The sequence below is a fragment of the Bombina bombina genome, chromosome 2, assembly GCF_027579735.1.
Source record: "Bombina bombina isolate aBomBom1 chromosome 2, aBomBom1.pri, whole genome shotgun sequence".
NCBI classification, from domain to species: Eukaryota; Metazoa; Chordata; class Amphibia; order Anura; family Bombinatoridae; genus Bombina; species Bombina bombina.
Window position 1 is genome coordinate 482,647,031 of NC_069500.1, and position 14,570 is coordinate 482,661,600.

Sequence of the window (14,570 nt, forward strand, 5' to 3'; positions counted from 1 at the left end):
TGGTGAATAACTGTGTCCAAACCTTAATTTTCAGTCAGTTAAAATAGTAACTGTGCATGAAAAATGTGCAGCAATATGCCGTTTATTTTTTTTCACTGCAGGGGCCATGTTAACTTGTGAGGTCTAGAAAAAATTTAAATCTTGCATAAATAAATGAAAATGTTATTGGTGAGATTGAAGAACAAAAGGAATAAAAAAACAATTTCAAACTTAGTCTGGTATCAATAAATCAATAATTTATTCATCTAAAAAAGTGTGTAAAAGTATAGACCTTTTTTGTTCACAAGGTATACATTTTTATCGAAGAACTAGTTTCTTTAACTTCATATTTTATTTTTTTATTTTTTTTATCAAAGTCTTCTTTTGTGTGTGAGGTACCAGATGTGGGATTAAAATTTATGTAACTCCAAAAAGATTTGTTTACTTTTTTCCTTCCTTTTCTGCAGAGGATTATTTTCCCATCTTTCAAAATTTATGACTATTTATAGATATCTGTAAATGTGTTTACATATATTTATATATTTATATATATTTTATATATAAAATGAAAAAACACAGCCGGTAAATGCTTATTTTAAAAAAAGGAAAGAAAAATTTAGGTTCATCGAAAAAATGTACAACTTTTACATTATTTTTTTAAAAAAAGATTGATATATATTTTTATGTACAAATACATTATTCTTTAATCTTTGTCATATATCAGACATTGGCTTCTTTTTTTCTCCCGTAATTTGTGGGACAGTTGAAGTAAAATTTGAAAAATCTGAAAGTTAAAGTGTTGAAACATCCAGAAAAAACTGGGGTCAGTGTCCAGTTTTGTTGTGTCATTGACAACCCAGTTCAGTGTTGTGTCTGATGATTTTTTCTTTTAAATAAACCATTTGTATTGCTTGTCTTTTAAAACTGACCAAAACTCACAAGGATAACAGTCCCTGTGCAATCCCTCCTTTACATGGCAAATGACTCCAATGGGGAAGAACAATTAAAAAAAAATAATAATAATAATAAAAAAAAAAAAAGTATGTTGTAGATGCTTGCACACTAAATTTGAGCCGTGTGTTCGATATTTTAAATTGCATTTTTTACTAGCCCCTAAAACAGGCAGGCATGGGCAAAAAGATGGAATTACAAACATATGACTAGTGGTTTTTAAGTCATCTGCATAACACCAAGATCAAAAGACATTGCTGAAGTGATTCATCTTCTATGGCTGCCAGGGGGGAATTATCTAATGATAATGTAATGTTTAAAGACTAGTTACTTTGTATTAGTCTTTAGAGACATTTTTATAAAGTATAATTTACTTATTCTCCACCTACATACTAAAGCCATAACCTAGCTAATACATTGTTTCTACTAGAGGCCTCTTATCTGGTTCATTCCAGTAGACCATTTTGGAGTACTGACTTCTCACTTTAAAAGGGACATAAAGTAGAAATTATAATATGCTGTAATACCGACAACCACTGGCCACGCTCATTTCTGGAGCAAAACTGCATTGCCACTCTTTACTATAACTGTATAAACCCTTTGCAGTGATTGCTGTAACACAGTAATAAAATGCTCTATAAAAGGGATGCCCAACTATGTCTCAAGGTCAACATCCAGCCCTCCAATAGTGTTTGTGGCCGTAAGCACCACTGTGCAAACATGAGGCATCACACGCTGAAAGAGCATCACCATGTGTCTCATTAAGTAATTATGTATTTGGACCAAAATTAGTAAATCTTAGTACACAGTTAAATTCATTAATAGGAACTAATTTGCTATGTCTTATCTCTAGCGTAAATTTGTGATAATAGTCTACATCGATCCACAGCCATATTCTGCAATTAGTAACTGCTCCCTAGACTAACTTTTTTTTTTTATTAGTGACCAGCTCTTTAAAATAAGGATTTTAGCACAATAGAGCATTTTATACCTCACCTAAAGCTAAGAAAGCAGGGTACAGTGTCACCACATCAAGCACAAGAGAATACACATTAGATTTAGTTTTAGCTAAAACTGTGGATACATGACTGCGGTTTATTATGTGGGGCCCTCTGGCAGCAATGGAAGAAATCAAGCGACAGATGATATTACAGGTTGCAAAATGGATTATATTTGACCTGATATGTTTGTAGCATGTGCAGTAGGTTCTGCATGAACAATTATGTGTGAGATTTGCCCAGCTTTGTCAAAACACACTTATTTCTCCGTTTTAGTGCTGCACCTTCTACAGATTCAAGATTGCATAGGCTGCATATACTGTTTGGTCTGGTCTCTCAGCAAGCAAGTTCTTTCCAAGCTCTGCTGCTGTAGTTTTGTAGTTAACGACATGGCTTCCTTGACAACTTCTGTACTCCTCCTTATGAATGCAGCTGTGACACTGGCCAACTCAAGCCTCAGTCTCACTTCATAACTGAACATGATTTCCTCTTGTATCTCCACAGGTTCCACTCACTATCCCTTTTAAGTTTAAAGTGATGCGGCTGATTCTGTTGCTTCTTAGTGTACATCTTTTTCTGTTGTGTTGCACAGAAAACTATTTTGTGCACGATATTTACTCTTGTGATCAAGTTAGCACTTCACAGTTAAAGATGTGAGATGTCCTGATGCAGGAGTCGACGAACCTGTTGATCACTTGTTGGATGTTCAGACTGCTGGCTGTAGGTCCGATGACCATGAAGAGAGCTGATTGAATCTATTCAGAGAATGTCCATCACCAGGTTGTACATCTGTGAGAGCACAGCAAAGTGAATTGGCAGGCAGGAAGTGCGGTCCTGAGTGGCCGGGCTACAAGTCAACCACGAGAGTGCATTGTACTGCTCCAGAACAAACCTACGAGTCAGAATATATAAGCAGCAATATTAGGCACTAAAACAACCTCACAGCAATCCACCCATACATTGCATGAATAATGATATCTCTCATATTCTGTCATTAGGAGTGACTATTACCTTAGTACATCAGATGTAGTCTTGGAGTCCAGGGGATGATGGACACGCTGGGAAGTGCGAGCTGGAGCAAGGTCATCACTGTGAGATACAGAGATGTGGTGGTGCAGAGAAGCCTATGATGCAGAAATAAAAACATTATTATTAAGTATACTGACTGGAGTATGGGAAATAAATACACCTAGTGTACAAAATGCAGCCTTCTAGTATTAATTTGATTCACTGGTTCTCTATCACATAATGTTCTTCAGCTTTCCCTAATAGTGCTCCAAATAGTGTTCAGTGCAAACATTCATTTCTGTTAACAAAACGTAGGTTGTTGCCCTTGAAGGGACATCACTAAATTAATTTTGAAGTATCTTATTGAGGTTATTCACCGCCCCCTCTAGTCATGGGTGTTGCCATGTTGGAACCTATGTTTCACCACATTCCAATGCTAAGGTTTTTGCACATGTGCAGCAACTCTCCTTCCCACACCAACAGTGTAACGGTTCCAAAATGGCAGCACCAAACATCAGAGACGGTGCATGAAATGTATTTGTTTATTGTCCCTTTAAACATTTGAATGTTGTCCCTCATTTTAAAAGGCTGTATGTTCCCTGCTCTAGACTATGAATCATAGGCAATAGACAAATGAACTAGTTACATTAATAACCAGCTGTAAAATATTTGTCTCAAAATATGGCTTTATCACTAAACCTATGCATTAGGAGAATTACAAGGACTCAAACTTACCTTCAAAAAGAGGGGACACTGGCTTTTTGCTTGGGGACAGAAGGACCAGAACCACTCAGGCAAGTTTTCAGCTTTGGCTGTGGACACATAATATCCCAGTGCCAGAGGCTGTTGCTTTAGTTCTTCTGGTGCCTCCCGGGAAAGCAGCCTTTCACCCTGACTCTGTTATTGAAAGAAGAAAAAAAAAAAGCAGAGAAGTATGATTTAAGTGTTTTTTTTATTGAATAATCACAAATGCCTTTTTCAAATGCAAGACTGCAGTTAAAGGGACAGTCAAGTCCAAAAAAAACTTTCCTGTTTCAAATAGGGCATGTAATTTTAAACAACTTTCCAATGTACTTTTATCACCAATTTTGCTTTGTTCTTTTGGTATTCTTAGTTGAAAGCTAGACCTAGGAAGGCTCATATGATAATTGCTAAGCCCTTGAAGGCCGCCTCTAATCACATGCTTTTGTATTTGCTTTTCACAGCAGGGGAGAGCTAGTTCAAGTAAACCCTATAGATAACATTGTGAGCACGCCTGTGAATTGTGGCAGACACTGCACTTATTGGCTAAATTAAAAGTCAATAGATAATAAATAAAATGTCATGTGATCAGGGGGCTGTCAGAAGATGCTTAGATACAAGTTAATCACAGAGGTAAAAAGTGTATTATAACTGTGTTGGTTATGGAAAACTGGGAAATGGGTAATAAAGGTTTTATCTATCTTTTAAAACAACAAAAATTCTGGTGTTGACTGTCCCTTTAAAGGGACAGTCTACACCAGAATTTGTATTGTTTAAAAAGATAGATAATCCCTTTATTACCCATTTCCTTCGTCTTGCACAACCAACACAGTTATATTAATATACTTTTTACCTCTCTGATTATCTTGTATCTAAGCCTCTGCAAACTGACCCTTATTTCAGTTCTTTTGACAGACTTGCATTTTAGCCAATCAGAGCTGGCTCACTGTAACTCCACATGCGTGAGCACAGTGTTATCTATATGAAACACATGAACTAACACCCTCTAGTTGTGCAAAACTGTCAAAATGCCCTGAGAGAAGAGGCGACCTACAAGGGCTTAGAAATTAGCATATGAACCTCTTAGGTTTAGCTTTCAACTAAGAATACCAAGAGAACAAAGCAAAATCAGTGATGAAAGTAAATTGGAAAATTGTTTAAAATTACATTCTCTATCTGAATCATGAAAGTTTATTTTGGACTGTCCCTTTAACCTCATATACAGAATTAAACAACTAAACTACAAAAGCAGTGTAAGAGTACAATGCAGAATTCTGGAGATGTTAAAAAAAACACGTTTAACAGGACACATTTTTCTGCAGTTTTGCAATCAATTCATTTTTTGGAATGCATTAACACTTTTACTACTGAAATATTTTTTCAAAAGCCAAACTCCAGCAGCCATTTGTCTTACTAAGAGGAGCAAATATGAATCTGTCTGAGAGGACAGATTTGTAGCAATGTTATGCAAAGCCTTCATATGCACGTCAAAATTTCAGAATAGCGCCCCCCCCCCCCCAAACACACAATTGTCAGATTTTAATTACAGGAAAAGGGGACAAAATAAATACAAAGTTTTTTTTACTATACATAATTACACATTTCATATTACAATCTCTAAGAATTTGCTGTTTTAACATCCATAGCAGACCATACGTAACATCAGTTTATACACTTTTAGCCAGCAGCTTCATAACCTCCAATGACCTCATAACCAAATCAGGAACATGTTGCTGTTTGCATAACGATTATATTACACTCCAATTACCAGCCTGTGCGTTAATGAACAACCTGACTATTGCTGCAACTCTGGATGCCTTGCAAACCAATCAATCAACAGGAAAGTCTTGCAGTTCACTTACTCGGCTGTGCTGAAAGTGAGATCCAACGCCAATGCCAGTGGGAGAGCCTGGTGAGGAATTTTGAGGTGAATGAAGGTTCCCTGTGATTAATATTCCTATGTCGTTGTCCATATCGTCTGGAAAGGGCAGGTCTAACATATATTCTGTTTATGAGAAAGAGAGAAAGATAAGTTAGTTTGCAAAAAAAGGATGTAATAAAACCTACTGTTAACCCGTCTTTATCCTTTCTGGAATTGCAAGTGACATAAGGCTATTGCATTGTCAAAACTAAAAGGGGGGGGGGGGCATTCTTTGTTATAAAATGATTTGGTTTGTGTTCAGCCATTAAGCCGCACCAAGTTTTTCCTTATGCATTGATGCATGCACTGCCTAATGGCCTGAGAAAAGTGACTAAGGGCAAGTGGATCATTAGCAGTTATGTATAAGAGAGGGAGTTACCAGTGTTAAATTGTTAATTTATCTAAAAGCTCTGGCGAATTTTTTGTAAACATCTAGTAAGGGATTAAAAACAGACCTTTCACTTAAATTTATTTAGCATTGGAAACGTAAAGGTCTTAAAACTGGTGACTATAGCAAAAATTTGGTAACATTTTATATTTTGATATAAGGATTACATATGTAATAAACGTAGAACAGAAGACTAATATTGCAAAGTTGAAGAGAGAATATGATTTAATTAAAAGTCATTTTCATTGGCTGCAAAATAACAAATTATGCTTACTTGATAATTTAATTTCCATCTGTGGGAAGAGAGTCCACGGCTTCATTCATTACTTGTGGGAATTAAGAACCTGGCCACCAGGAGGAGGCAAAGATACCCCAGCCACAGCCAAAGGCTTAAACACCTCCCCCCCCACTTCCCTCATCCCCCAGTCCTTCTGCCGAGGGAACCAGGAACAGTAGGAGAAATATAAGGGTAAATAAGGTGCCAGAAGATGAATAAATTTAGGGTCGCCCAACGGAGATACGGGCGGGAGCCATGGACTCTCCTCCCTTCGATGGAAATGAAATTATCAGGTAAAAATAATTTATGTTTTCCATCTAAAGGGGAGGAGAGTCCACGGCTTCATTCAGTAATATTAACATATACCCAAGCTCTAGAGGACACTAAATGAAACCGGGAGGGTAAAAGGCAGACAGTAATCTGAGGGCACCACAGCCTGTAGAACCTCTCCCCCAAAAACAGCTTCCACAGAAGCAAAAACATCAAATTTGTAAAAGTTTGTAAAAGTGTGTAAGGACAAAATAGCCGCCTTACAAATTTGCTCTATAGAGGCCTCATTCTTGAAGGCTCAAGACGAAGCCACAGCTCTAGTTGAATGAGCCGTGATCCTCTGATGAGGCTTATGTCCTGCTGTCTCATAAGCCAAGCGAATCAAGCTGCTCAACCAAAAAGACAAAGTAGCAGCAGAGGCCCTTTGCGCTTCCCAGAATACACCACAAAAAGAGATGTAGACTGTCTGAAATCCTTGGCAGCCTGAAGATAAAACTTCAAGGCATGAACCGCATCCAGGTTATTCAGTAACCGCTCCTTTGAAGAAGAAGGGTTAGGACACAAAGAAGGAACAATTATTTCCTGATGTTACGGTTAGACACCACCTTGGGGAGAAACCACAATCCTGTGCGTAGTACGGCCTTATCCGCATGAAACACCAGATAAGGAGGGTCACATTGCAAGGCAGCTAGCTCAGATACTCTGCGTGCCGATGCAATAGCCAACAGGAAGAGAACCTTCATGTCTATGGAATGCATAGGTTCAAACGGAACCCTCTGCAAAACCTTAAGGACTAAGTTTAAGCTCCAAGGCAGAGCTAACTGCCTAAAGACAGGTCTGATTCTAGACAGAACCTGAACAAAAGATTGTATGTCAGGGAGCTCAGCGAGTCTCTAGTCTCAGCGAGTCTATGCAACAAGACTGATAATGCCGAAATCTGTCCCTTTAAGGAACTAGCAGCAAGACCCTTCTCCAAGCCCTCCTGGAGAAAGGACAGAATCCTGGATACCTTCACCTTATGCTAAGGATATCCATGATTCTCACACCAGGACAAGTAAGTCCTCCACACCTTATGGTAGATGCGACGAGTGCCTGGCTTCCTTGCCTGAATTAGAGTATAAATCACACTTTCAGAAAAGCCTCTCTTGGCTAAGACTAGGCGTTCAATCTCCACGCAGTCAGCCTCAGAGAATCTAGATTTTTATGCTGAAAGGGACCATGTGACAGCAGATCCCTGTGACAGGGTAAACTCCACGGCGGAGAGGTTGACATCCCTACCAGATCGGAAGGAGCAATCAGAATGGCCGAGGCCCGCTCCTGTTTAATGCGTGCCACTATGCGAGGTAGAAGTGGTAACTAAGGAAAAACGTAAGCTAGGCTTAATCCCCAAGGAACCACAAAGGCATCTATCAGCTCTGCCTGGGAATCCCTGGACCTCAACCCATATCGAGGTAGTTTGCAATCGAGTCTGGACGCCATGAGATCTATCTCTGGCGTTCCCCATCTATGACAAATCTCTGCAAACACTTCGGGGTGAAGAGACCATTTCCCGGATGGAAGGACTGTCTGCTGAGAAAGTCTGCTTCCCAGTTGTCCACACCCGGAATGTGAATCGCTGAGAGCGAGCAGTCATGGGACTCCGCCCACTCCAGAATCCGAGACACCTCCCTCATCTTGAGGGAGCTCCTCGTACCCCCTGATGGTTGATGTAAGCCACCGAGGTAATGTTAGTCTGAAATCTGATGAAATTGAACGACCCCAGAGAAGGCCAAGCCTTCAGAGCATTGTAGATTGCTCGTAGTTCTAGGATGTTGATCGGAAGGAGAGACTCCTCCCTGGACCACTTTCCTTGTGCCATCTTGACACCCCAAACAGCTCCCCATCCTGACAGACTGGCGTCCGTGGTCACAATCTCCCAGGACGGTCTCAAGAAGGATGTCCCCATGGACAGTTGCTCCGGACGAATCCACCAAGAGAGGGAGTTCCGAGTCCGAGCATCCAGGGATATCAGCTGTGATAGATCTGAATGATCGCCGTTCCACTGTCTCAACATGTACAATTGAAGAGGTCTGAGGTGGAACCTGGCGAATGGGATGACATCTATGCTTGACACCATGAGACCAATCGCCTCCATACATTGAGCCACGGATGGGCTTGAGGAGGACTGAAGGGCAAAACAGGTGGACGCAAGCTTCCTGCGCCGCTGATCTGTGAGAAATATCTTCATGGACATAGAGTCTATTATCGTGCCCAGGAACTCCACCCTGTTGCTGGGAACCAGGGAACTCTTTCCTGAGTTGATCTTCAAACCGTGAGATTGGAGCAGCAGCAACAGAAGAGCCCTCGAATGATCCTCTGCGAGGCTGAGGGACGGCGCCTGAACCAAGGCGTCACCGCAATGCCCCTGGATCTGGCCACTGCAAGCAGCCCCCCCAGAACCTTCGTGAAGACTCTCGGGGCAGTCGCCAGACCAAAAGGAAGGGCCACAAACTGGATGTGTCGATCCAGAAATGCAAATCTTAGGACCTGAAGTGGTCCCTGTGGATTGGCACATGAAGGTAGGTGTCCAAGTCTATAGTCGTCATGAACTGTCCCTCCTGAACTAGGGACAAAATAAATCTGAATGTTTCCATTTTAAACGATGGAACACTCAGAAACTTGTTTAAACACTTTAGGTCCTTCTTTGGAACCACAAAATGGTTGGAATAGTACCCTAGACCACTTTCTGCTAGGGGTACTGGTACGATAACCCCGAGAGAGGCGAGATCTCTCACACACTCTAGAAAGTCCTCTTCTCTGGTCTTGAAGACAAGTTTGACAGGAGGAATCTGCCCCCTACGTGATCCGGAGACTGGTCGGGGGCCGCCCCTTCATGCCGATTTCGTCTCTGCGGGCTTCTTGCTCTGCTTAGACTTGTTCCAAGATTGAGCCGCCTTCCAAGATCCCTTGGACTGGTCCGCCTTTGCGGTGGGTTGCTGGCGGTGGGCCTTGTCCACATAAAAGGGACGAAAAGTAGATCTTTTAGGCTTAGCCTTTTTATCCTGCAGTAGCAAAGCTCCCTTGCTTCCCGTAACCATGGATATAATCGAATCCAATCCTGGACCGAACAGGATCTTTCCTTAAAAAGTCAAGGACAACAGCCTTGCCTTAGAGGTCATGTCCGCAGACCAAGATTTTAGCCACAGAGCCCTGCGTGCTAAAACAAAAAAACCTGACACCTTAGCATTCAGGCAAATAATTTGCATATTGGCATCCCAGATGAAAGAATTGGCGATCTTCAGCGCCTTAATCTTCTCCTGTATCTCGTCGATGGATGTCTCCCCCTCAACCATTTCATAAAAGGGATTCACACCAATATGTCGCAGCTCCAGCGACCGCCGCTGCTGGCTGAAAAACAAACCATGTGTGCTGAAACATCTCTTTCTCAACATGTTTTCCAGCTTTTTATCCATGGGCTCTTTAAACGACAAACTATCCTCGAGGGGAACAGTCATCCGCTTTGCAAGCGTAAAGATAGCCTTAGGGATGGTCCCCCACAGCTCAAGCTGAGAGTCCATAACGGGGAACAGTTTTTTTAAAGGAAGAAGGGAAAAAGAAAGAACCTAATCGCTCCCATTCGTTCTAAATAATATTAGCCATCTTAACGGGAACCGGGAAAGACTGAGGTACTACCCTGTCCTCGTATACCTTGTTAAGCTTAGGAATCACAAGTTCCTCCGGTATCTTAGGTTCCGTAACCTCCAGAGTAGCAAGTACCTGCCGTAGCAGAAAGCGCAAGTTCTCCAGCCTAAACCCATAACCGCCGCCGGAGGTTTAGATGACATGGACTCTGACCCAGAAGGGGCCTCCTCCAAAGAGTCGGAGTGGGCCTCGTCATCGTATAGAGCCTCTGGGATCTCCCATCGGCGATGACAAACCCTGGGGCGGGCCACTATGATAAACTCTATGCTTAGCAGAACGTGGTAAGGCATGGATCACTTTCTAAACCGCCGATTCCAGTTGGTCCACAAAGTCTGATGGCCAACGAATCTCTCCCGAAGGAGTAACGGTTGGACCCCGGGGCGCTGCATGTGCAATTGGAGATGAATGTAGGGAACGCACCTCCTGGGATGAAGAACCCTCAGAGGTGGACACCTCAGTAGTACTAGACATCCGTTTACATTTAGATGTTGTAACTTTATCAAGGCATGTGGAACATAGTTGAGCAGGTTAATCTACCAGAACCTCCTCGCAATAAACACAGCAATGAGACTTTATTAAGGAAGGAGAGCCTTCCAACGCGTCAGAGTCCTCCATCGCTTGCGCGCTTGATTAGACTAACTTTATTTATAAAAAAAAGGCACCTTTATGCCACCTCCTAGGACCCGGACTACAGAAACCGCTACGTCTCCTGCGCCACAGATCAACAGGAAGTATAGATAGCCACACCCAGTCACAAAGAATGCCTGACAGGACTGCCTCTGCACTAGGGAAAAATACGCCAAAAGCAGCCGCTCAAGATTCCTCAAGTAACCTGAAAGTTCCACACATTGCCAGAGCCACATCTCGCACATAATGCAGCAATGACACAAAAAATATCATGTATAACCCCCCCCTCTTCAATAATCCCCCTTCCAGGAATATTAACCCTTGATTCTGTAAAGATAAAAAGGCACCACACTGTGACCCTGTCTTCTATGTTATTATTAATAAAAAACGAACCAGAATCGACGCCGTGAAACAGGAACACGGCCCTTCAAGTGCGACAGGTTAGTAGCCTCGCTCCCGACATGGACTTGAGTGAAGAAAGCAGGCAGCAAAACTTGTCAACGCTAACTGCTTATGGAGCTGTTAAAGGGACAGTAAACACCAGAATTGTTGTTGTTTAAAAAGGTAGATAATCCCTTTATTACCCATTCCCCAATTTTGCAGAACCAACAGTTATAATAATATACTTTTTACCTCTGTGATTACCTTGTATCTATGCCTCTGCAAACTGCCCCCTTATTTCAGTTCTTTTGACAGACATGCATTCTTAGCCAATCAGTGCTTGCTCTTAGGAGCTTCACGTGCCAGAGCTCAATGTTATCTATATGAAACACATGAACTAACGCCCTCTAGTGGTGAAAAACTGACAAGATGCTTTCCGATTAGAGGCAGTCTTCAAGGTCTAAGAAATTAGCACATGAATCTCCTAGACTTAGCTTTCAACTAAGAATACTAAGAGAACAATGCAAAATTGGCAATAAAAGTAAATTGGAAAGTTGTTTAAAATTACATGCCCTATTTAAATCATGAAAGATTTTCTTTGACTTTACTATCCCTTTAATATGAGTCGGGATGGTTTTGCAGAAAGACTCTCCCTGCATCTCCGTACTTTAACTTTCACCCAGGCTCTGAGAGGCTGACAGGACTACTTAAAACTCCAGTCCCACTGCGAAGAGTACTACCCTCCATAAGAGACTACTCCGAAACTTCAGCACTCCTCTGCAATCCTCATGTGACGAAAAGCAAAGAATGACTGAGGAATGAGGGAAGTGGGGGAGGTATTTAAGTCTTTGGCTGGGGTGTCTTTGCCTCCTCCTGGTGGCCAGGTTCTTAATTCCCAATAGTAATGAATGAAGCCGTGGAGACTCCTCCACTTTAGATGGAAATTTTATATGAAGGCCATAACTCATGAATTTGTTGTGTATTTGATATGGTAGAACATAAATGCTTTCATATACTGTGATTTGTACTCACCATTGGTGGGACTAAAACCATCCTCATTGGGGTAATTGGCAGGAGCAACTTGGATGGTGGCGGAAGTGGGGAACACCAAGATGTGTGTGCAGGAGGCATCCTGGGGCGTGCTGAGCTGAGAGGTCTGGAGATTCAAAGCTGTGCTGCGACCAAACACTGAGCCCATGGTTACTGCATCTGTAGAGAAAGCCAGACCATTACATAGAAAGTGGTAAATCAGCGTTAATTTTAATCTGTGTAAATTATTCTTACCAATCTAAATGGTAACAGTATGGTAAACTTCCCTAGTAATTTTGCAGCTACATGATAAATGTATAGCACAATAAAATCTTTAATAAATGTATTTTGCTGTATAATTTTGTTAATTTACTTAAGTAAACATTCTATGTCAGATTAAAATGGACATGAAACAACTTATAATTGTAAGACCAGCCTTGGAGTAAGACTAGCAACTGACATTTTCATAGCCAAGCTTGCATTGCCATGCATTATCTTGTCACCTCAGCGGAGGCTAATAAATGACATATGTAACACAGGTAGGTCTGCAGTGTGTACTTTCAGTTAACAGAATTGACAACAACACAGTTTTTAGAGTTACAAGAAAAGGACAAAAAAATACACTATGAAATAGTATATTGCAAAGTTTTTTCTTTGCATCAGTAAACATTTTATATTGAAATATCACAGTGTTTCATGTCCCTTAATTATACATATTTGAGTACTAGGTGAATCTATATCGAAGCTATACATAATAGGTTGCGGCAAGAGACCCCTAAAGACAGTAGGACGTTTGCAAACTATTCCTTTCAAAAGTTGCCTGTCAAGAACACATTCTTAAAAACAAACTGTGGTCTTGTAATACTGGTCCTATAGCTCTAGTGGAACAAGTTTATAAACTTTCTAATAATCTGGGACCAGGATGGCTCACAAAAGGTGAAACAAGTATTCCAGATCTCCTTAGTAGCTTCAAAATTTTAATTCAGAGTTTTATTTATGTTAGGCATACAAATACAACCTTCAGACTCATTCTCAAGATAACAAAACAACTAGCTATTTCAGAAAAACCATCTACAAAAAACAACTAGCTTTAAAAAAACAACAACTTTTTTTTCTGTAAAACAAACAAAATATATATACAAAGAGAAGATTCAGCATAACTGGTTTACAAACCTTCAAAGGAGTAGCAACAAATTAAGAAAAAAAAAACATAATTTATGCTTACCTGATAAATTCCTTTCTTCTGTAGTGTGATCAGTCCACGGGTCATCATTACTTCTGGGATATTACTCCTCCCCAACAGGAAGTGCAAGAGGATTCACCCAGCAGAGCTGCATATAGCTCCTCCCCTCTACGTCACTCCCAGTCATTCGACCAAGGACCAACGAGAAAGGAAAAGCCAAGGGTGAAGTGGTGACTGGAGTATAAATTAAAAAATATTTACCTGCCTTAAAAACAGGGCGGGCCGTGGACTGATCACACTACAGAAGAAAGGAATTTATCAGGTAAGCATAAATTATGTTTTCTTCTGTTAAGTGTGATCAGTCCACGGGTCATCATTACTTCTGGAATACCAATACCAAAGCAAAAGTACACGGATGACGGGAGGGATAGGCAGGCTCTTTATACAGAAGGAACCACTGCCTGAAGAACCTTTCTCCCAAAAATAGCCTCCGATGAAGCAAAAGTGTCAAATTTGTAAAATTTGGAAAAAGTATGAAGCGAAGACCAAGTTGCAGCCTTGCAAATCTGTTCAACAGAGGCCTCATTCTTGAAGGCCCAAGTGGAAGCCACAGCTCTAGTAGAATGAGCTGTAATTCTTTCAGGAGGCTGCTGTCCAGCAGTCTCATAAGCTAAACAAATTATGCTACGAAGCCAAAAAGAAAGAGAGGTAGCGGAAGCTTTTTGACCTCTCCTCTGCCCAGAGTAAATGACAAACAGAGAAGACGTTTGTCGAAATTCCTTAGTTGCCTGTAAGTAAAATTTTAGAGCACGGACTACATCCAGGTTGTGCAGTAGACGTTCCTTCTTTGAAGAAGGATTTGGGCATAAAGAAGGAACAACAATCTCTTGATTGATATTCCTGTTAGTAACTACCTTAGGTAAGAACCCAGGTTTAGTACGCAGGACTACCTTATCCGAATGAAAAATCAAATAAGGAGAATCACAATGTAAGGCTGATAATTCAGAGACTCTTCGAGCCGAGGAAATAGCCATTAAAAATAGAACTTTCCAAGATAACAACTTTATATCAATGGAATGAAGGGGTTCAAACGGAACGCCCTGTAAAACATTAAGAACAAGGTTTAAACTCCATGG

At 41.0% G+C, this 14,570-nt stretch overlaps 1 protein-coding gene across 1 annotated transcript in view; it reads right to left on the minus strand.

Annotated features, from left to right (window-relative positions):
* Positions 1–214: 214 nt before the first annotated feature.
* MED13L (mediator complex subunit 13L) overlaps positions 215–14,570 on the minus strand; it is a 944,653-nt gene continuing 930,297 nt past the window's right edge. Inside the window, 5 exon segments of the mRNA XM_053702159.1 lie at positions 215–2,820; positions 2,940–3,052; positions 3,672–3,833; positions 5,540–5,682; positions 12,255–12,431. Coding sequence (XP_053558134.1) covers positions 2,688–2,820; positions 2,940–3,052; positions 3,672–3,833; positions 5,540–5,682; positions 12,255–12,431 — 728 coding nt within the window. The 3' untranslated portion in view covers positions 215–2,687.